Here is a 22,437-nt window from a genome sequence, read left to right as displayed (position 1 = left end):
TGTTCTTGATATATACAGTCGACTCTCGTTATGTTGAAGTCAGCCGGACCAGAGAAATATTTCGAGATACACGTAGTTCGACTCAAACGAACACCGGAAGTTTGACAATCTAAGGGACACAACTCTTGCTTGGCTTGGTAAAGCTAAAATAAATCAGGGTGAATATCGCAAGGGGATCGATGTATTGTATGTCACAGTCTTTTATTATTATAATGACTTTTTTTTTACTTATTCAATAAAAAAAAAAACCCTATGGCTTTTCCAAGAGAGTAATTTCCAATCGATAGCTTCGTTATTCAAGTCGGTTATAGCTGACAAAATTGTTTATTCTCGGATACAAGAGATTTAAGAAAATTTAGATTTCTATTCATTTTGTTTTATCTCACTCTTTCTTTTCAAAAGAAAATATAACAAGATTAAAGACGCCGTTTGAGTTGTTTTTAGGTGATCATCAACGGAAGCCATAATCCTCACTTTATACACACCCAAGCTCATTAGTGTAAATCACAAATTAATTGTTTTGTAAACATTTTAAATACCTTTCATGAACATGAACAATGTATCACTAATGATTTATAAAAATTCTATAAAAAATAATCTTAGGTAAACACTCATTGAAATGGCATGTCATAAATCAATACAGTGGTCAGTGACCGGAAATTTAATTGCATGTGTATTGTCAGATTAACTCTTCATTCCATTTAAATCCTGGAGGTCATGTTTTGAAATATGTGTATTGTTCGAGATAAAAAATGAATTTTTAATGCTTTTGTTAACGTTGGGACCATAAATTTAGTTCGACTCAACCGAAATTTCGAGTCAACCGAGTTCGAGACAACGAGAGTTAACTGTACTTGTTTTATTAAAGAATATGTGTCCATAGAAAACTTGACCCACTCACACTATTCTTTGTCTGTGTTCAGAAAAACCTTGAAATCTGTATTTTGTCATATAATTTTTAAAAGATAGAAATTTCAAATTAATGTAAAGACCAGGCCTCATGGTCATAAAACTTTCGAGCATGATTTTTGTACTCAGACTCGAAAATCAACCAATCAAATTGCTGGATTTCATGTTTCGAGCATGATTGTTGTGCTCCGAGCACTGAGCAAAGTTTTATGCCTTCAAGGCCTGAGCTTTTGATACTTACAACAGGTGGAGTAGTATCTATGACAACACCATCAGTCTCAAATGCTGCTACAAATCCTGCCTTGTTAACAGCTCCCACCCTCATACTGTAGACTCCACCCTGGTGTAAAGACAGACCTGTCTGTGTGTAATGGTTTATAGTGATATCAGTCCCAAGATTTAACCATTCACCATAAATTGCTAAAAACATGATACAAAATATGTAAATAATCGCACTATATCTTTTTATTTTTCTATTTACAATTTCTTCTTACTATCTTTCTTTTTGAAAAATTAAATGTGTTTACAAAACTTGCTATAAATGAGTTATAGATTAAAAAGTGCTACTGTGCAGGAAATGGATTAATTCATTTGGATATTGCATCTTGATGTTGTTGATAACACCCTACCTTAAATAGGTAATTTTTATACTTTCTTATGTTGTACTGTTACACCACTGTCCTAGATAACGGGGAGGGTTGCGATACTGCTAACATATTTATAGAATGAAGATAATAACACTTGTCTGAAATTTTTTTTTTTTAATATTTCATTTTATTATATAAAAATGTTTTTCTGTTACAAATCATGATGTATTGTTCTATGTGTACATGTTATGCTGCCCATCAAGGGCCCTTGATTGGAAAAATAAAATATTCTTATTCTTATTCTATTTAACTTCACCACATTCTGTATGTATGTGCTTGTCCCATGTCCGGAGCCTGTAATTCAGTGGTTGTCGTTTGTTGCTGTGTTACATAGTTGTTTTTCATTCTATTGTACTTATAGTTGTTAATTTCTGTGTTGTTTGGTCTCTTGTGAAGAGTTGTCTCATTGGCAATCATACCACATCTTCTTTTTTACATGTAGTTTTTACATACCTGGTATAACTTGGGATTTCACACCTTCATGATGTTGATATATCTGAATTTTATAATGATCCAAACCAGATTCTTCATCTATAAACTCAAAGTTACTGGACAGACTGGTCACATCAGACTGAAAAAATGTCATATACATGTACCTTGCTAAAAGAAGTAAAAGTTCCATGCAAAAGTAAAAAGTCTTGTTTTATAAAGTACACCTATAATAAAAGTGTCTCCTGGTTAATCAAAGGTATACATCTGCTTTTATTTATATCATTATGGATCTTAGTTATACAGTGTAACCTGCCTTATCTGACACCTGAGTATTCCAACATTCATGGTCCTAAAATATGCCTATCCTTGCAGAAAAAAACCTGAGTATTCCGACTTCCTGCTTTATCTGACATTTTCTTCCGGTCACCCAGTATGTCGGATTAGACAAGTTACACTGTAGAGCAGTTTATGGTTATCTGACTTTTAAAGTATACTTCAAAATAATTTTTAATGTAAAAATTGCAAAGCTGAAGGATTCAAAAGAAAGATTTAAAATGGCTGACATTTAACCCTGAAGGTGTAATACCACCATTGATTTTCCCCTATTAGTCTTTGTTAAATTTGCACTTTTCAAAAAATTATGCAGAATTTATCTTTGTTTCAAATAAAGAATTACTTGGCATGAGTAAAGTTTTATCCTGTCCAGTTCTATAGAAAAAGTTTCACATAACATTTCATTGCATATAAGAAAATAACCATCATTGGAAGTTAACCAATCAAATTTCTCCCCTTATTCTATCTGTGTACAAGGTTTAGTCACCATGTAACCTCAAGATTACAAAATTTTCTATAGAAATCACAAATAAAAAATAATGGTGTTTTGAAATACCCAAGACATATGTTTATGACACAGAAATAGTTTTACTGCAATAAAATGTAGGATTAATTACCTACAACGGTCAAATTCAAGGGAATATTTTTTTAGACCTACTTTCGTATGCAACCGGATGTGACGTACCATGATTTGGTGGTATTACACCTAAAGAAGACCTTTTTGTTCAATAAACTGAATGAGACTTTCTCTCTTTGTAATACTGGTTATTTCAAGCATTTCTGTCAAGTTTTGTCATAATCAGTTCAATAGTTTGAGAAAAATCTTGTATATGGAAAGACGACATCTACAGCGAATCGAGCAAAATTTCTTCGACAAATCCAAACCAAGCCGCATCAAGATAGAATAGAGTGTGGACTAATAAATAATCAAATATCTATCTTATTTGCCTACAAACAGTTGAAAATGATACACAAGATGATTTTAGGAAGATAAAATACCACTTATAAACCTCTTTGTCTGCTTTATAAGGTCTCTTTGGGTCAATTTATACCTCTCATTTCCTGAAAAATTTCAACTTTTCAGGCCAATAAATTAAAATATTGGGGTAACTTTCACTCATTTTTGGTAGAAATGTTATAAGAAATGAGTAATTGAAGCATTTTAGCAGAATGAACAATCCATATAAAAGTTTACTGTCTCCAAGGAGGTTTCAATAAGTCCTCAGATAAAAATTAAATTTACGCCGCGTTCCAAAGAGGGACATAAAAGGCTTCTATTTTAGTGAATAACTTGTCGTTACAACATTAAAAATAATTTCATCTATTTATAACTATATATTTATTTAAGTATAACCTAGGAAAATGTTTTATCATAGCAAAATATAAGAAATAAGGAGAAAAAGCCCACCCCCTCCAAAAAAATAAATATATGCACTTAGTATGGCTTGTTCTGTCAACTGAATATTCATGGTACAGTCCTATTTCAAGACAATTTTCTCATAAAATATGTTTTAGAGACTCAATCCACTCAGAATATTTCATTTTTGTATTATTTCACTTAAATAGCAAGAAATTTTAACACATGAGATTACTCACAAGGCCATAGGTGCATGTACAGCTTCCCATATTAGGTGTAATACCACCATTGATTTTCCCCTATTAGTCTTTGTTAAATTTGCACTTTTCAAAAAATTATGCAGAATTTATCTTTGTTTCAAATAAAGAATTACTTGGCATGAGTAAAGTTTTATCCTGTCCAGTTCTATAGAAAAAGTTTCACATAACATTTCATTGCATATAAGAAAATAACCATCATTGGAAGTTAACCAATCAAATTTCTCCCCTTATTCTATCTGTGTACAAGGTTTAGTCACCATGTAACCTCAAGATTACAAAATTTTCTATAGAAATCACAAATAAAAAATAATGGTGTTTTGAAATACCCAAGACATATGTTTATGACACAGAAATAGTTTTACTGCAATAAAATGTAGGATTAATTACCTACAACGGTCAAATTCAAGGGAATATTTTTTTAGACCTACTTTCGTATGCAACCGGATGTGACGTACCATGATTTGGTGGTATTACACCTGAAGTAAGATGGTTCACATGACCAGCACATAATGTCCACAGATGACATTTGGAATGAATAGGTAAAGAATCAGTTTGACTATCTACTAAGTTCCAATATTATTTTCAAATTACTGTGTCCAGTTTAATATTTAAAACAAAATCTAATACAAACCTGAAATGTTTTATCTTCTTTCAGCACAGTTCCATCTCCCAAGCTAACAAGATCAGCTGGTGTCAGGTCAACAACAAATCCACTTGTCTCATTGATAATTGAGTTTAAGGCAGCATTTGTGGTTTTTAACTTGACCTTGACATGGTCCTTGTGATGGAGGTGAAAGTTCACCCATTCTATACTGTCAGTTTCCTTTGGGAAAGTAACCCATTCTCTAACTACTTCATAGTCTTCGGTGTTGTTACTAAAAAAAGTGTTACGTAGATGAGGGTCGTAATAGGGTTACCTTCATGACGAATTACAGTAAAAATTAATTCCAAATGATGTTAAAGGTAATTTTTGGTGTATGACTATAAAATGTACACTTTCTTTTTTGATAATTATTTGAGACCTCTGACGAATCACGATAAGGATATTTTGACGAATCACGTTACAATTTTAATCAATTTGACCCTAACAGTAGCCGAAAAATGACTGTTTAGGTCAAAATAATGCCTATGGGAACCTAAACAAAATCAAAAATTGTATTTTTTTAATTAGATTTCTGTTGCAATACTCTCTCTCCTAAAACTCAAAATTTATGTGAAAATCAAAAGATATGGTATGATTGCCATTGGCAGAGACCAAATAACATGCATAAATGTAGGCAACTTACTTTGAAACCTCCACCTGTACACCATACTGTTGTATACCAGATTCTGGATCATGGTAATCCTTCCACTGGGCCCCAACTTTAGCCGTACTTGGTGAAAACTGAAGATCTATAAACCCTGTCTGAACCCCATCAATAGCTTCTCCTGATTCTGGCGCGGTTAAATCAACAGTTACTAAAAAAACAATATTAAGATACTAAATGTATTTCCTATTTTGAAAGGAACTTGTGTTTTTCTTGATTTCTTTAGTTAATCTTTTAATGATTTTTTTTTTTAAACCAAAACACTATATACTTACGCAAAACAAAAATATATGCATCAATAAAACCTAGGCCAAATTATTTTTTCTTTTATTTGTTGACACTTACCTCCATCAGATATAGCAGCCACTTTCTGTTGTGCAATTCCTCCATTATAAGCCCAGACAATGGTGTAATATGTCTTGCCATGTTCTAAGTCTTTGTTGACAGACATACAGGTTGTATGGGTTTGTCTACTTATTTCTGTTGTATTAGCTATATCTGTGTTGTTGATATTTCTCTCAGAACTAACTCCCACCATGTACATTGATATTCCTGATTCTTGGTCATAGAAATGTCTCCAATTAGAGCATAGCTATAAAAGAATAAAATACTTTCATTCAATACACCTTGTCACTATTTGTATGCCATTATATATAATTACTGGACATCACAAAAGTTCCTGCAAAATGTTGACGTCATTATAGAAAATATCTTGACGCCAAAATGGAAATTGATTGTTATATGACGTCAAAAGTTCATGATGAACATATTTTCAAATAGCGATAAGTTGTAAATAAACTCTTTTTAGTAAAAAGTTTGAAATAGACTTTTTTCAATTCAACCTGTATACTTTATCAATATGTGAAAACATGACTGACTTAAAAGATTAAACTTCCATGCTGAAAGAATTATTAATGGGATAGCTTGTTGAAAGTTGTTTGTATTTATGAATTCTTAAGTCTGGTACTAATAAATGTTACAAGTATGTTTTAGAATTTTTGAACAGATTGACTCTTCCAAATAAGTACTTTAAACTCTATTGGGAATAAAACATCTATTACAACCAACCTGCTTTATAATGCAATCATAATCACTGCTATTAGAAGTTTCAGTATTTTTCTAATTCAAACAAGAATCATAATTGATAAATGCAATGAAAAAGTAATTTCATTTACATTAAATTTAGATGCTGTCTGATAGATCAAAATGAGTAAATATAATAATAATTTTACCTGTTGATACTCTTTGGTAAATTGCAGATCAGTCCCCTGTATTGAACCATCCAACACTTGTCCTGCTATTGGTGGTGTATTGTCAACAATTATAGCTTGGTTTGCTACTCCTATTTTTCTCAGATCCACTGAAAAATTAGGATACATAAATTATAATGTTAGGTCACTATAAATTTTGTAGGTAAAAGATTGAAATCCTCACCTTGCATAATAACATACTTGCAAATTTAGAAGCATATGAAATTTGCTTGCCCTTTTTTAAAATAAAATTAACAATAAGAAGTACATTACACCATACAAATATACTTTTCAATTGAGCCTTTGTTATACCTCCATTGATGACTTTGATTTTGACCCAGATACGAACACCATCTGTGAGCTTTACTGCATACTGTATATCTGGACTATAGTTCATTCTTTTCCAGTCCATTTCATCACAGTCTCTGGCAGAATGGCCCAAACATAAATCATTGTATACCAAACCTGAGTGAGGGTCACTGTAAAAGGGAAAGAACTTTGCAAAATTCAATATGTATCACAGGCTTCACAGCATAGATGAGTAATTGTTCAACAATTGAGAAATAAATGAATAAAGTTGCATACTCTGACAAAAGTGGAAAAGCTCAAAATCAAAACGAAACTTTCTTCCATGCATTCTAACGTTCTCTTTAAATTTCATTAGAATTGGTTACTGTATAGCAAAATTGAGTTATTTTTATTGGGTACTATCATTTGATCATGAAATAAAGTTTAACCAAAATTCATAACATTTTATGAAATATATAAAAAAGAAGATGTAAGTTTGACAAAATAATTGATGTTTAAAAAACCTTTAACAACAGACAGTACCTATATGTTGTTGCAAACATGTAGGATCATTGTGTTGCTTCTGAAACTTAAGCTGCAGACTCGACAAAAAGTGTTTAAAAAAAAGTATAACAAAATAACCAAACTCCAAGGTATATTGGAGCAACTGTTTCTATACATACCCAGATAAATGTGAAGCTTTCAGTAAGGGCAGATCTTCATCATATTCTATTCCATATATATCATAAATCTCTGGTCTGGAGTTATCTACTGTCAGTGGTGTAGAATGACAGACTGTTGTTACTAATGGCCCTCCATACTTTACATCATTTAATGCCCTGACAGTAATGAAGAACTTTCCATCTTAAAAAAAAAAATATCTACTGGTTAAAATCTGTTTCATTTGGTTACCATAGTAAGTGTTGTATTGTACAAATGTCAAATGTCCCTGAAGGTATTAAGGGTAGAAATTTAGTCCACTGTTTCTTGAAAAAAGTTGTGTGAAGTAGGTTAAGGTGACAAAAGTATCAGTTCACCAAATGTTTGAAGATTTAATAAATACCTGGTAGTTTGGTGTATGGAGCTGGTATAGGACTTATCATAGCACTGTGTGTCCACTGTGATTTATCAAATAAATGTTTATGAGGATCGTGATCAACATGTACATCATCTTCACATTCTGTCAGACCTATAAGTACAGTATATCCCATAATTCCAGATTCTCTGTCTATAAATCCATCCCAGTTGGCTAAAATGTAAAAAGAAAAGAAGTTCTAAATATAACTATGTAGAATTCCATTATATGTTATAGTAAAATTTATGTAACCATTATACATACTAGATATGGTTGTAACCAATCTAATTGGTGTCCACTAGCACATCTCCAAGATAAGGAGAAAGGCTACTGTTGGGTGTTACAGACAATTAAGCAAAGGTACCATTATCAAATATGTTGCTGTTGAGATTGTCAGAGAGTTCAATGTAGATTTCAATATGAGTTTGCAGTAAACCTGAATGTTTTAGCTTATTTGATTGATTGGTGTTGGGCACCACTTTCATCGTTATTGTGATATTTTGTGTCAGACAGTTTGTATTAGTGGAGGAAGCTGGAGTGCCCAGAAAGATCCTCTGACATTCTGTAGGAAAACTGACAATCATAGCCAATTAAGATTGCAGTTGAGCACAACTGCTATATGCAGGATATAAACTCACAACCTCAGTTCTTGTAGATGTTTCTTTTTTTCGGTAACAGGCTCCTAAGTGGTTATGTTTATATGATAAAACTGTAACAACTTTAAATGTTTTTTTAGCTGATGAATTAATAGATGAAGCCTGCTTTCCATGTGTTAGAATTCTGCTTGCTGTTCTCTATTGCTGCTCAATATTCTTTTAGTGTTCTTGTGCCATATATTGTTAAATTTCATTTGCCTACTTTTTTTACCATATAAAAGCCTACCTGCTTATTTCAGTTGTAAGTTTGGGGTAACATGTGATACCTACCAGATATAAAGGTATTTGCCCTGGTGAACATCAGATCAAACATTGGTGTAGGACCATTGAATACTGTCTGGGAACCGGGTCCATCAACTATTAATCTACAATGTGTATTTATAATGTGTAAATCAATTTTAACTCAATTAAGTTTTGTCTCTAATGAGATTTAAAATTGATGGCATATCAAATCCACAATTATTATAACCTTCTTAATTGTATTTTTTCTAATCGCTTTGACACATGTTTCAGCAATAATTTTTACATGCAGTTTTCAATTTTTTTTTATTACGCAATTTCAATACAGGGTAAAAGGTTGATTATAGTTAAATTCTACTACAACCTTCTACCACTACAATTACTAACCTATGATTCTGAATTTTCGTATGTACCCCTTTACAAAGTAACTTCCAGTCAGGTCTGTCTCCAGGAATTAAATCCAAACAGGGAAGTATTTCAAGGTAATCAGCTGTCTTGTTGGAAATAAAGCCTACAAAATATTTTTGATTATATAAAGTTATTGATGGTCACAATAAATGTTCCAAGATTTGTTAATGTAATATTGCAAAATTAGTATTTCCCAATACTTAAAAAAGATATCAAGCTTATCAGTAGTGTCTAACTTTTCAACATGTGCCTTTATAGTCAAGCATAAGTAATAAAGAAGACTGCAACTTACAAAGTTTTATTCCTTGTATCGTTTGGTGTGTATCTCCTGCCATATCAGTTTTTGTTGTTTCTTTATATAAATCAGAAGTAATTATGTTAAAATCAGCTTAGCCAGTATTAGAAAAATTTTGTATTTGGCCACTAGTTGGCCTCTAGTTTCTTAACAATCAAAGTTAAAACCCACAAAATCAAATTTCTTACAGATCCATTGACTAATACTTAAGTATTTGTCTGTGAAAACATGAACAAAAGGCTCTCAAGAGCCTGAATTGCTCACCTTGATTTTTTGGAATTTATCTTTCGTTTAAGAGTTTAAGTGTCCAATTTTATCGTAGTTTGTTTTGTGTAAAATTGTCCTTAAAGGGCAATAACTCTTTGAGGGATTAATTGACAATTTTGGTCATATGAACTTATTTGTAGATCTTACTTTGCTGAACATATTTGCTGTTTACAGCTTATCTTTATCATTAATACATGTACTATTCAAGATAACAACCAAAAACTGCAAAATTTCCTTAAAATTACCAATTTAGTGGCAGCAACCCAGCAATGGGTTATTAGATTCATCTGAAAATTTCAGGGCTGATAGAACTTTACCTTAGGAACACTTTAACCCCCATGTCAGATTTGCTCTAACTGCTTTGGTTTTAGATATATAAGCCAAAAATGGCATTTAACCCCTATGTTCTATTTTTAGCCGTGGCGACCATGTTTTTATACGAAACAAAAAATAAAACACAAACTTTATTCTAGATACCCTAAGGATCATTCAGCTTAAGTTTGGTTGGAATTGGTTTAGTAGTTTCAGAGGTGAAGATGTTTGAAATAGTTTACCCCAGACGGACGACGACAGACGCCAAGTGATGGTTATAACTCCCAAAGTCAACGCCAAGTGATGGCTAAAGCTCACCGTTCCTTCGAACGGTGAGCTAAAAACCTTGTAATCCCCACCCCCTTTTTTGCCCTTATTCCTGAAATGTTTGAGCCATAACCCCTAAAGTCAAACCAAACCTTCCCTTTGAGGTATGGAGCCTTGTGTTTTAATTTCATAAAGAATACTTAAGTAGTTGTCTATTTGCCAGAAAATACTTATCCCCCTCCCCTTTTTTTCCCCTAATTCCTGAACGATTTTGGCCATAACTCCCAAAGTCAATCCCAACCTTTCCTTTGCGGTGTAGAACCTTATGGTACAACTTCATAAAGATCCATACACTTACTCACAAGTTATTGTCTGGAAACCAAATTTCTTCGGATGACAACAATGACATGATAGCAACATACGAATACAATTTTTTTGCAGTCGTATAAAAAGTACAATGTTCAAATTAACTTGCAAGCAACCAAACTCTAGTGTTAAAAGAACATGAAACTAAATGATTGTTTCATATAGAATATATCTTATTGTTCATGTGATTATAATATCAACCTGTTTCTGGGGTAGTTGTATCTACAATGACTCCTTGTGTGGTAATTATACTATCATATCCTAGAACATTGACCAGTCTCAGGTTGAAGTAGTACGATTTGTTATGGAGGAGCTGTAGATCTTCATAAACAAACTGTTTGGAATTCCCAATACCCAGTCTTTCATAATGTTCATATAATCCAGACTTGGACCTTGAATAGTGATGTCCCTCTATGGCTTCCATAAGTTCACATATTCCTTTACCAAAGTCATAATTAAAACTCATACACTTAGTTCGAGGTAAATCTGCACAGGCCCTGGCACAATCTCCAGGACTATTTTGTTTGGTGTCCGGAGCTGATTTTGGTCCAATCAATCTTCCAGCTGTTGCTCCAGTAAATAATTGGTCTAAAACCTTTTTATTAAAAGGATCTGACCCTAAAAAGAGAAGAAAAAAAAAGGATATTGTGAAAACATTGGGACTGTAAATATGTATTGTAAACAATGACACACTTGTTGAACTTTATATCTACTAATAATAGAATCAAATTCATATGATTTGTCATTTAACTTATTTTATCAAAACTTTCTATATGTCAAATGTTATTTAATTTATACAGAAATGTGTAGTTTAGCAGCTTGGCTTCTTTGAATTAAGATAATACACTAAATCAGGGAAAATCTAATTAGAAAAAATGGTTATTATGTCCAGACCTGCCAACTTTTGAAAATCTCCATGGGGGATTTGGTGCACGACCAGATTTTTAAGGGTTACAATTTTAGCGAGTTTTCTGTGTGCATTGTTTTTTCCTCCTAAAATAATCTAAGTTCTCTTTTTTTTTTCTTTTGGTATACTAATCATGAGCTTGTAGGCCTTGATTTCTTTTATTTGCATGATTCTTGTACTATTAAATTATAAAATTGACAAAATAACTGAAGAATAGAGAAAAATGGCACTTAAAATATAGGATTAAAAGTAGAGACCCCCCCTTTTCCCCCTCCAAAGACCTTCTTATCTATGAACCTTGACTCAAAAGACCTAAAACTACATGTCCTAAAGTTAGAAGGATGAAGACAGATTTTGATTTAGTCTTACTTATGGTCTTATCAGTATCAATGAGAGGCGGAGGCTTATACAGTAACACAGTAGAAGTGAATACAAAATGGTGTCAATTTTAAATCAACAGACACACGACGTCTGGTTTAAAAAATTAAATGGATTTCAAGATAAACGATGTTTTCTTGAGAGTTCATTACAGTTCTCATCTTTCAATTAATTATGATTTTGTTGTGGAACTACGGCAAATGTTGCAAATTGTGCTTGTATGATAAATTGATTAAAATTGAAAGGCTGTTTGACCAAAATTTGTGTATACAAATTAATTTTGAGGGCTGTTACGACCCATTAGGTAATCTGATTACATACAACCACTAATTATGACACCTGTTGTAACTGATTAGCATAGGGTCGTTAACTTGTCATAATATGTCCCCAGGTAAAATTATAGATTTTTTAAAATTGATCAGAAAAACTTTAAAATCGGTAAACAATAGTTTTTTCAGGTATATTTGGTGAAAATCGGAATTTTGACTAGTTGTACGATCCCAATATCTGGATTCGGGTTGAGGGATAAAAAATAGGGATAGTTGGCAGGTCTGTATGTCTATTACTTGTATTGTAAACATGACAGAAATATTGTTATATAGTGCTGCTAATATGATGAAACTTAAAAAATCATTATGTATTTGTTGAATTTGAAAATTCAACTAATATGGATATCAGAAATAAAATAGAACCTTACATTTCATAAAAGATAGTGAACTTGGAAATTTCCCAAAGGTGCAGCTGAAAAAAGACAAATATACCTAGATTGTCATTTATCTGATTATGATCAAGGTCAATATCATTCCAGGGAACCATCTGATCTCCATAGATTCCTTTCCCAAATCCTGCTCCAACTTGTACCGTCTCAAGTTCTGAGTCCTCATACACTGTCACATAGCCCCTCAGTACCTCAGGGTTACTTGTAGACAGAAATTCCTCCTGAAATCTTCCACCAGGTACAGTCACATCATAAGTTGGTAAACTACAAAATGCTTCTGACCTTTGACCCGAGTTGTTTTCTGCTATTAAGGTGAAGTAGATTGGAACTCCTGTACCTTTACTGATCAATGGCTGAAAAATTGTAATACATGTACATGAACACAAACTAATAACTTCATCCTAGCTAAGTTTTCAAGAGAAATCAGAAGAAATACATGAAAGAAGACTAACATATTGATAACAATAATGCTTATGTTTCATGAACAACTCATTTAATAAAATTTATTAATTTAAATCTAGCTTAAACAAGACTTTAAAGTGTTTGAGAAAACTGACTGAGGTGAGCAATTTGTGTGTTTTTTATTTTAAGTCTTTACAAAATTGCCTATCTATATAAAATAGAATAATTTGTAGATTACAAACCTAATGTTATCATTCCAGAACAAGAATTTCTCATATAGTAAATTTTTATCCATAACAAATTTATCCAGTAAGCAAGAGAAGATATTTGAATCAATCAGAATGTAGAATGACCTCCAATTACTGCAGTGTCATTGAAGCGACCTCTGGTGGTAAACAATGAAAAAAATTCTTTATACTCACCTCCTTAATAACTGTTGATGGTCCTCCAAGTTCATATTCCTGTAACACATCAGACCCTCCCGGTACAGTTCCCACATTTAGGTACAATTTCACCAGACTCCTATCATCCTCAGCTCGTATAGAGATTTCAAACTCTGGCTCTGTGTAATCTAAGTTTGGTGTTTGTTTAACATAACAGGAAGATGTTGATCTTTTTTTCTGCAAAAGTTTATCTGATTATAACCAACAACTCTTAATTTCTCTATTAACCGTCTAAAATTTAACTAAAATGCTAAAATTGAGCAGATTTCAGTAATTTAGCATGACATAATGATGCTAGTACCCGATACATGTGCATTCCCTTATGAAACTGAATTGTTTGCTGCAAACAAAAAGTTTGCAGGAACACAGAAAATAGTGTTTGCAGATGTTTGCCGCTAGCTGCAAACTTCCGGCAAACATTGCTGCAAGCTTGCGGCAAGTTTGCAGAAACATCACTGTTTGCCGTAAGATTGCCAGAAACTTTGAAATAATAAAGAATGCTTGCCGCAAGATTGCAGAAAACTTTGACCATTCTATATGTTTGCCGCAAGATTGCAGAAAACTTTGACCATCCTATATGTTTGCCAGAACATTGCAGGAATTACACAATATTGACTGGGCATGCCTAGTTGGCACTTCCTGGATGCTAACAATTTGAAATTGTGGCTAGGTCAATGTTGGTTGTGTTTGGAAATGCATTTCACATATAAGAGATGAAGGAGGCATTTTGGTTCAATAATATTCGATAATCAGTATGTAATTTTGTAAGTACAAATGATTAATAGAACTTCATGCTTTAATGAAATAATTAATGTTATCATCATACATAATTGAGTAAGCAACTATATATACATGTATGTGTGATTGAAAACTTAAGCTATTATAAGTTTTAATTTGTAACTGATGTACTGCACCATCATGATCATGTTTATTAAGATTAAGTTAAATTCTGTAATGCAATTATTACCTAGCTTTATAGTCTTAATACACATTTGAGATTTTACCTTGTTCATTTTTTAATACAGGTATATTATGTCATTTGAGAATGACTCCTGCCCCTTTTTCAAAACTCAAATGCATGTATGTATTTCCTTAAATCTCATGAGTTTGCAAGAATTCTTTCAATGACTGTTTGTATAAAGACAGGAATTGACTTTGTAAAAATGTTGCTGTGTAATTTGAAAGAGATAAATTGAATGTATCTTCACACATGACATTAGTATATGTGTAGTTCCTGCAAGTTTGCCACAAGTTTGCAACAAACATTTGCCGCAAGCTTGCAGCAAACAATTGCCGCAAGCTTGCGGCAAATCTAATTTGCATAATTATGTTTGCAGCAAGCTTGCCGCAAACTTCATTTGCATGGTAAAATGGTTGCGTCAAGTTTGCCGCAGGGCTTTTTTTCAGGTAAGGGTTGTATTGTCAAAAACAACCCATATTTGTGTAGCAGAAGCATTCTTCTTTCCAGTAAATAGCTAAAAGATTACATTTTCACGATTTTATAAAACTGCTTTATTTTGGGGCCAAGAAGGGGTCTTACTGAACCTACTCCTTTCTTTGATATTACGGCTTTACTTTTTTTCCTAAGCAGGTTCACTTGATATTCATGCTGTAAATTCAATAGCAAAAAAAAAAAACCCCACCATTATTCTATATATATTGCATCATTGGAATGATAATATTATTTACAAGCAGAGTTTTACCTTTCCAATGGTACCTTAATCATTGGTAAGGAAATGCTAATAAGCAGAGTTTTACCTTTCCATTGCCCCCAGAATCTGTAACAGGTGATATTTGTGGTGGTGAAGTATAGAGTTTTACCTTTCCATTGCCCCCAGAATCTGTAACAGGTGATATTTGTGGTGGTGAAGTATAGAGTTTTACCTTTCCATTGCCCCCAGAATCTGTAACAGGTGATATTTGTGGTGGTGAAGTATAGAGTTTTACCTTTCCATTGCCCCCAGAATCTGTAACAGGTGATATTTGTGGTGGTGAAACATCTTCCTCCTTCTTTCTATTATCAATTATCTTAGCATTAATGCTTGGAGACTTGTACCGCCATAATGTACCACTAAACAAGGTCTTAGTAAACCTAATTCCCCATGGTAGTCTGACTTCTAATGTAACTTTAGCTGTCAACTTCAGTTCTAAAGGTCTCAGTTCCAGGTACATAGACAAACTGTTAATCATAATAAATGTGAACTCATTATGCAAAAAATTAACTGACTTTTTTAGAAATTATATATATCTAATTCAATTCTAAGGTCAACAAGATTGCTATGCTGTAAAAAAATAGAAAAGGAAGATATAGAAAAGGATCAATTACATTAGATGCATTATTTGTATGGGACATTTCCTGAATCACATCTTATCATCTAGCACTTCATTTGAGGATCCCTCTATAATTTTGAGATAGCTTTACCTTACATACAGAGAGGTTTATATATCGGTAGTCTTTTCACTACCTTACATACAGAGAGGTTTATATATCGGTAGTCTTTTCACTACCTTACATACAGAGAGGTTTATATATCGGTAGTCTGTTCACTGCTTTTATACCATTACATGTTAGAGTCAAGTTTAAAAGGTATGCAACATTTTCAAATTTTTTGTCGTTTTCACAATTAATGTACTTACCCAACATCTAGAGGAAATTTACTGAACGATATTTCTGCAGTTGAAGGAAATCTGGTATCCATTATATAACCATCTAACTGTAATTTACCACACAATACAAAGAAACAAATTCCAACAGAACCATAAGCTTTTGCTCCAGCAAAAGGGACTACAGTAGCAAATCCAGTCATACCCAAAACTTTTACACCAACTTCAAATGCCATGCCATAATAACCAAAAGCTCCAAATTCTGCAAATCATTAATCAAAATTTAAAATTGTGTTATTGATCAAAACATAACCTATTTTAATTGCCAATCAATACAACAAGTCTTCTGTTTTGTCAAAGTTTACTTTTAGAAGTCAGTTTCTTTATGTAAGTCAAGAGACTGTTAATTTCAGTGTCATTTGGTCTCTTGTGGAGAGTTGCTTTATTGGCAATCATACTTCTTATTTTATAAGTTGTCCCATCCATATTTTAGAAGTTTCAATATCACTGAAAACAAAGGGACAAAACTCCCCCAAATATATTAATCAACTCTATTTTTGAACTTGCAGGATATATTGCAAATGATTCCATTTAGTATTTACAACTATATCAAGATTTTGTACAATTCATAGGTTACAAAAACTTGTTATTTATCAGTTATTTTTCAAAAGACAAAAAAACAAATATATTTCAGAAGACCAGGATACTTACCAAGTCTGAGAATGAGTGGACCAACCGGTATATCATAATAAATTGGTGGGACAATTACAATGTTTGTTCTAGGAAAACTAACATCTCCCTTTACTATAATGTCAGTGCGTTTAAAGATATTTGTTGGATCTCCTAGCAATTTGTCAATGAACTCTGATAGCTGTAAACGAAAGAAAAAAATTAAAAAATAAAAAAGCTACAAATCAAATCTCAATTATTTAAGCTAAAAGATTTCATTTCCAATGTTTCATTCTATAACCAGATGCTCCGCAGGGCGTAGCTTTATACGACCGCAGAGGTTGAACCCTGAACGGTTAGGGCAAGTATGGACACAACATTCAAGCTGGATTCAGCTCTAAATTTGGATTGTGATTAAATAGTTGACACAGCATAGGTTTCTGACACAGAATGAATGTGTTCTAATGAACTTAAAATTTTTGTTTCTCTTAGAGCAATTCACTATGCTGTTGAATATTAATCCTCTCAAAAAAATGTTTGAAGAAATTTTCTTTTTTATTTATGAAATTTCAAATGAGAAAAATTGAACCCAATTTTTTTAATCACATCCCCCTTTCCCTTATTCCAAAACTAATCTCAATTAAAATTTCTAATGGAGTTTGCAACAATAACTACTCATTTAAATACATCATAAAATATTAAGATGTAAAAAAACTGCTTGTTATCACTGAATGGTAAAGATTATTTTAATTTATCAGTTGGTAGTAAAAAGTGAATATACATTGTATATTGTATATAACAAAGATTTAAGTTGATTCTGGACAAAGAAAGATAACTCCAATTAAAAAAAAATCTTGCTATTGCACAATATTTTGCAATTAGATATTTCTTGCTTACTATTCTGGACAAAGAAAGATAACTCTAATTAAAAAAAAATTTGATATTTCACAATATTGTGCAATTAGATATTTCTTGCCATTGCGCAATACTGTGCAATTGAAAAGACTTGCTATTGCACAATACTTAATATAATAATTTTAGATCCTGATTTGGACCAACTTGAAAACTGGGCCCATAATAAAAAATCTAAGTACATTTTTGGATTCAGCATATCAAAGAACTTCAAGATTTCAATTTTTGTTAAAATCAGACTAAGTTTAATTTTGGACCCTTTGGACTTTAGTGTAGACCAATTTGAAAACAGGACCAAAAATGAAGAATCTACATACACAGTTAGATTTGGTATATCAAAGAACCCCATTTATTCAATTTTTGATGAAATCAAACAAAGTTTAATTTTGGACCCCGATTTGGACCAACTTGAAAACTGGGCCAATAATCAAGAATCTAAGTACATTTTTAGATTCAGCATATCAAAGAACCTAACTGATTCATTTTTTGTCAAAATCAAACTAAGTTTAATTTTGGACCCTTTGGACCTTAATGTAGACCAATTTGAAAACGGGACCAAAAGTTAAGAATCTACATACACAGTCATGACAGTTAGATTCAGCATATCAAAGAACCCCAATTATTCAATTTTGATGAAATCAAACAAAAGTTTAATTTTGGACCCTTTGGGCCCCTTATTATGTTGGGACCAAAACTCCCAAAATCAAACCCAACCTTTCTTTTATGGTCATAAACCTTGTGTTTAAATTTCATAGATTTCTATTAACTTATACTAACGTTATGGTGCGAAAACCAAGAAAAATGCTTATTTGGGTCCCTTTTTGGCCCCTAATTCCTAAACTGTTGGGACCTAAACTCCCAAAATCAATACCAACCTTCCTTTTGTAGTCATTAACATTGTGTTTAAATTTCATTGATTTCTATTTACTTAAACTAATGTTATTGTGCGAAAACCAAGAATAATGCTTATTTGGGCCCTTTTTTGGCCCCTAATTCCTAAACTGTTGAGACCAAAACTCCCAAAATCAATCCCAACCGTTCTTTTGTGGTCATAAACCTTGTGTCAAAATTTCATAGATTTCTATTAACTTAAACTAAAGTTATAGTGCGAAAACCAAGAAAATGCTTATTTGGGCCCTTTTTGGCCCCTAATTCCTAAAATGTTGGGACCAAAACTCCCAAAATCAATACCAACCTTCCTTTTGTGGTCATAAACCTTGTGTTAAAATTTCATAGATTTCCATTCACTTTTACTAAAGTTAGAGTGCGAAAACTAAAAGTATTCGGACGCCGGACGACGACGACGACGACGACGACGACGCCGACGCCAACGTGATAGCAATATACGACGAAAATTTTTTCAAAATTTGCGGTCGTATAAAAAGTATTATGCATCAATTTTACAAATGTAAGGAAATATAAAATTACAGATTGAATATTTTAAATTAAGACAATAGAAATTGCTTTCCTCAACATCAATTTTCAATAAATGCTGAAATGTAGTAAACCTCCTTGGCGGTGTGCTCACCTAGAATGAGGTAGGTCTTGGGTTAAACCAAGACTGACCAAACCTTACTCTTAGCATAAGGCTGTCATATTGGCAGCAAATATGAATTTCCTGCATGAAAATGTCAATTGCAAATCTGAAACTCCAAACAGGATCAAGAAAAAAAAGAAGATTTTTTGTAGGTTCAGAAATAGAAAAGGCAAAAACCAATACTCATGCTACTTATTGTAAAATAGCATATAAAAACTCTTGCTCTGCATGTCAGCTGTCTCTTACAAAGCAGGATTGATACATTTACAATTTCTTGACTGGAATATGCATTTAATTTGCAACTGGAAGTAAAATAGCCATTCAGCATCATAAAAAACATTTTGAAAACAAATCAACAATCTACATATGAAACACTGTAAAATTAAACTGCTTAAAAAGACTCACTAGAGCTTTGGCTAAATCTTTAAGTTGACCAAACAATTCTATAATAAGAACCGGATCAAGATTTCTAAGATCTAACATGGCTTTAATTTCTCCAATGGTCATATTTGCCAGTTTCTCTCCTAACATTTTTACTCCTGCATTAGATAGACCTTTTCCTACTATAAATACTTGATCAGCACGACCTACAATATCTGTTGCTGTTGACAACATGTCTGTTATAGCTTTAGCTAAAATAAAAATAAAAACATCTTGTATTATATCGACCATTAAATAATATATAAATACTAGATCACTTTTACAATAACTTTTGAAAACATGTCTGCTTTAGATAAAACAAATAGTAAATCAAAGAGCTGAAAGCTCTGAAGAAAAATGACGCCACTGTCTCTAATATTGGGATAGTTTTTATGCAAGTCTTGATTTTCACATACCGTAATTAGTTTAACAATGCAACATGTATCGTAAGCATATAATTGATATTCGTATATGTGTGTGTGTGTGAAGTGAAGGTGACAACTGGCTGGTTTTTTAAGACAAATGAATAGGTCAAGACTAGCTGAATTGTACAAATAAATACTGTAGAAAGGCTTGTATATTTCTCACTGGTACATAGTCTGAATCTGAGTCCGTTCGCTTCCATTCACGTTTGCGCCCACTCATTTTCACCCCTTTCACTTTCACACCCTACATGTTCGCACCCAATCTTAATTGGTTTTGTGTTTAATAACTATGTAAGCAAGTGTTTTCTTATAAGTATAATTGTTGTCATTGTCTCAAAATAAAGTGAGACAGCAATTTTTTTTTTGTGTTGAATAAATCTTAATTATGTTTTGGATAAGGTATTGCTAAAAATAATAATAATCCTTTCTAAATAAAGTGGTATTTTGTCAACGTTTTATTTTGTGTTGAATAACTCTTAATCATGTTTTGGTTAGTGTATTGCTATAACTTGTTTCATTGACTTGTTTCAAAATGAAGTGAGATTCTGACTATGTTTGTTTCTGCGTGTTGAATAAATTTTATCATGTTTTGGTTATATTAGTGGATTGCTATATTTTGGTTTCTATGTTTTATTGTTTCGTTGTTTCAGATCAATGGGACCAAGCTGTTAAAAACAATTATCTTTTGTGTTTTTTCCTTTAAAATCTTCAATGTTTTACTCATACCAAGCTATAAATACATTCAGTATTTACACCAAAGCAATTTAAAACAACAACCATAATTATCCAATTATTCAACTTGAATTTGAATTAAAATTGGGCGTGAATGAGTAGAGTGTGAATGTGCGAACGTGTAGGGTGCGAAAATGTATTGACCTGATGCCACACAGTCTGAACCCCCTTCTCCCACAAAATATTAAGTAAATAATCTTTTTGTTACTGCTATCAAAGGTCTAATGAAACTCAGATAGTTTCAAACATTTGTCAAAGAATTCTAGTCAAACTGGCACCTAGTTAAATTGGCACCTGAACGTCGTAGGAAGGCGTCCCAGAAAAATAATAAAATAGCCTTGCCAGACGTCATAATTATTTGGACTAATACATGAGATATTGTGTATTTTTCTGCATTATTTTAACCAGTTGAGCATTTTACAGGATTGTTGGTTTAATGCTGTTTAAACTTTACTGAAAAACAAACACCTTAAATTTGCTAATTATTTGGCATGAAAGTTTGATTTATTGAAAGGGACTCGTAGTTTTCCATTTTATTTTAATAATTGACTTGTTTTTACAATTACACAAATTGTCTAATTGTTAAAACAACAGCTTTGGTAAGGGCTTCGTTGTTTACCTTTATATACTACATATCCACTTTCGTTTCGTGGTTTACCAAAATACAAAACAACATATTCACTATGTACTTGGTAACAGTAATTAATTAATTGAATAGAAAATATTATATCAAATATTATTGGATGCCGAATTGACGTCGAATAGGTGCCGATTTGACTAGATGCAAATAATTTAACCAGGTGCCGACTTGACTTGTACGTTTCAATTCCTCTGCGATCGTTTGCGGTATTTTCTTGAGAAAACCTATTTTCCATCATCAAAGAGAAGAAGAAACTGCTTTAAAATGATTCTGGAACGCTTCATGATTGTTAAAATAAGTTTAATTCACTCAAAAACAATTTTAAAACTTGCGATTAAACAGGAAGTTTCCAAAGCACGTGTAAAAGAAGAAATTAACCGGTGAGAGTGGAAATCCGTATATGACAGATATCCCTATAGTACGACTTTGAAAGTAAAACAGTTCAATCCTTTTGTAAAACAATCTTTAATATACCTATCACATTAATGTTTGAATGGTCTTAAGCTTATTCAAACCATATAAGTCGGTATGAAACACCAAAACGGAATGAACAATAACCGATTACGTTTTGTAGTTTACAAATTCTAAAACTGGTTCCCGTCAAACTACAACACTTTGCTCGAGTGTAGTGGAATACAAGCAAAAACCAGTGTAAACTGGGTCCTGGCTGGTTTAATACTACACAATGATGCATAATGATAACACAAGCAGATTCCAGTTTGTTTGGAAAATAGGAAATACGAAACCAAGCGCGGTAGGCAGAGCAATGTAATGAAGTTCAGGTCGGCAGTTATGGAACAATGACTGCGTCATTTTCCAAAAACTAAATAATAACTACTCAAATTTCAATAAGAACAATGCTCAATATTTTGTCAGAAATCAATTTTTTATGATTAAATCAGTGTTTCCATTATTGAAAAAATACAATAGCACATGTAGTTTTGCGAGTTGATACATGTATTTTCATCTATTTCATAGATG

The 22,437-nt window shown here is 32.4% G+C and overlaps 1 protein-coding gene across 1 annotated transcript in view; it reads right to left on the bottom strand.

The window, feature by feature from the left end:
- Positions 1 to 22,437, bottom strand: part of LOC143046857 (uncharacterized) — a 240,632-nt gene that overhangs the window by 61,541 nt on the left and 156,654 nt on the right. The window contains exons 116-133 of the mRNA XM_076219918.1: positions 19,645 to 19,871; positions 16,833 to 16,992; positions 16,155 to 16,383; positions 15,465 to 15,696; positions 13,497 to 13,694; positions 12,716 to 13,025; positions 10,871 to 11,287; positions 9,142 to 9,265; positions 8,785 to 8,879; positions 7,847 to 8,032; positions 7,467 to 7,647; positions 6,808 to 6,974; positions 6,478 to 6,605; positions 5,591 to 5,837; positions 5,225 to 5,396; positions 4,570 to 4,813; positions 2,010 to 2,127; positions 1,151 to 1,329 (exon numbers count right to left, since the gene is read on the bottom strand). Of these exons, the coding sequence (XP_076076033.1) occupies positions 1,151 to 1,329; positions 2,010 to 2,127; positions 4,570 to 4,813; positions 5,225 to 5,396; positions 5,591 to 5,837; positions 6,478 to 6,605; positions 6,808 to 6,974; positions 7,467 to 7,647; positions 7,847 to 8,032; positions 8,785 to 8,879; positions 9,142 to 9,265; positions 10,871 to 11,287; positions 12,716 to 13,025; positions 13,497 to 13,694; positions 15,465 to 15,696; positions 16,155 to 16,383; positions 16,833 to 16,992; positions 19,645 to 19,871 (3,614 nt within the window). The remainder of the gene's footprint in view (positions 1 to 1,150; positions 1,330 to 2,009; positions 2,128 to 4,569; positions 4,814 to 5,224; positions 5,397 to 5,590; positions 5,838 to 6,477; positions 6,606 to 6,807; positions 6,975 to 7,466; positions 7,648 to 7,846; positions 8,033 to 8,784; positions 8,880 to 9,141; positions 9,266 to 10,870; positions 11,288 to 12,715; positions 13,026 to 13,496; positions 13,695 to 15,464; positions 15,697 to 16,154; positions 16,384 to 16,832; positions 16,993 to 19,644; positions 19,872 to 22,437) is intronic.

Source organism: Mytilus galloprovincialis, chromosome 9 (genome assembly GCF_965363235.1).
Source record: "Mytilus galloprovincialis chromosome 9, xbMytGall1.hap1.1, whole genome shotgun sequence".
In the NCBI taxonomy this organism is placed as follows: Eukaryota; Metazoa; Mollusca; class Bivalvia; order Mytilida; family Mytilidae; genus Mytilus; species Mytilus galloprovincialis.
This window is presented reverse-complemented; position numbering and strand designations above follow the sequence as displayed.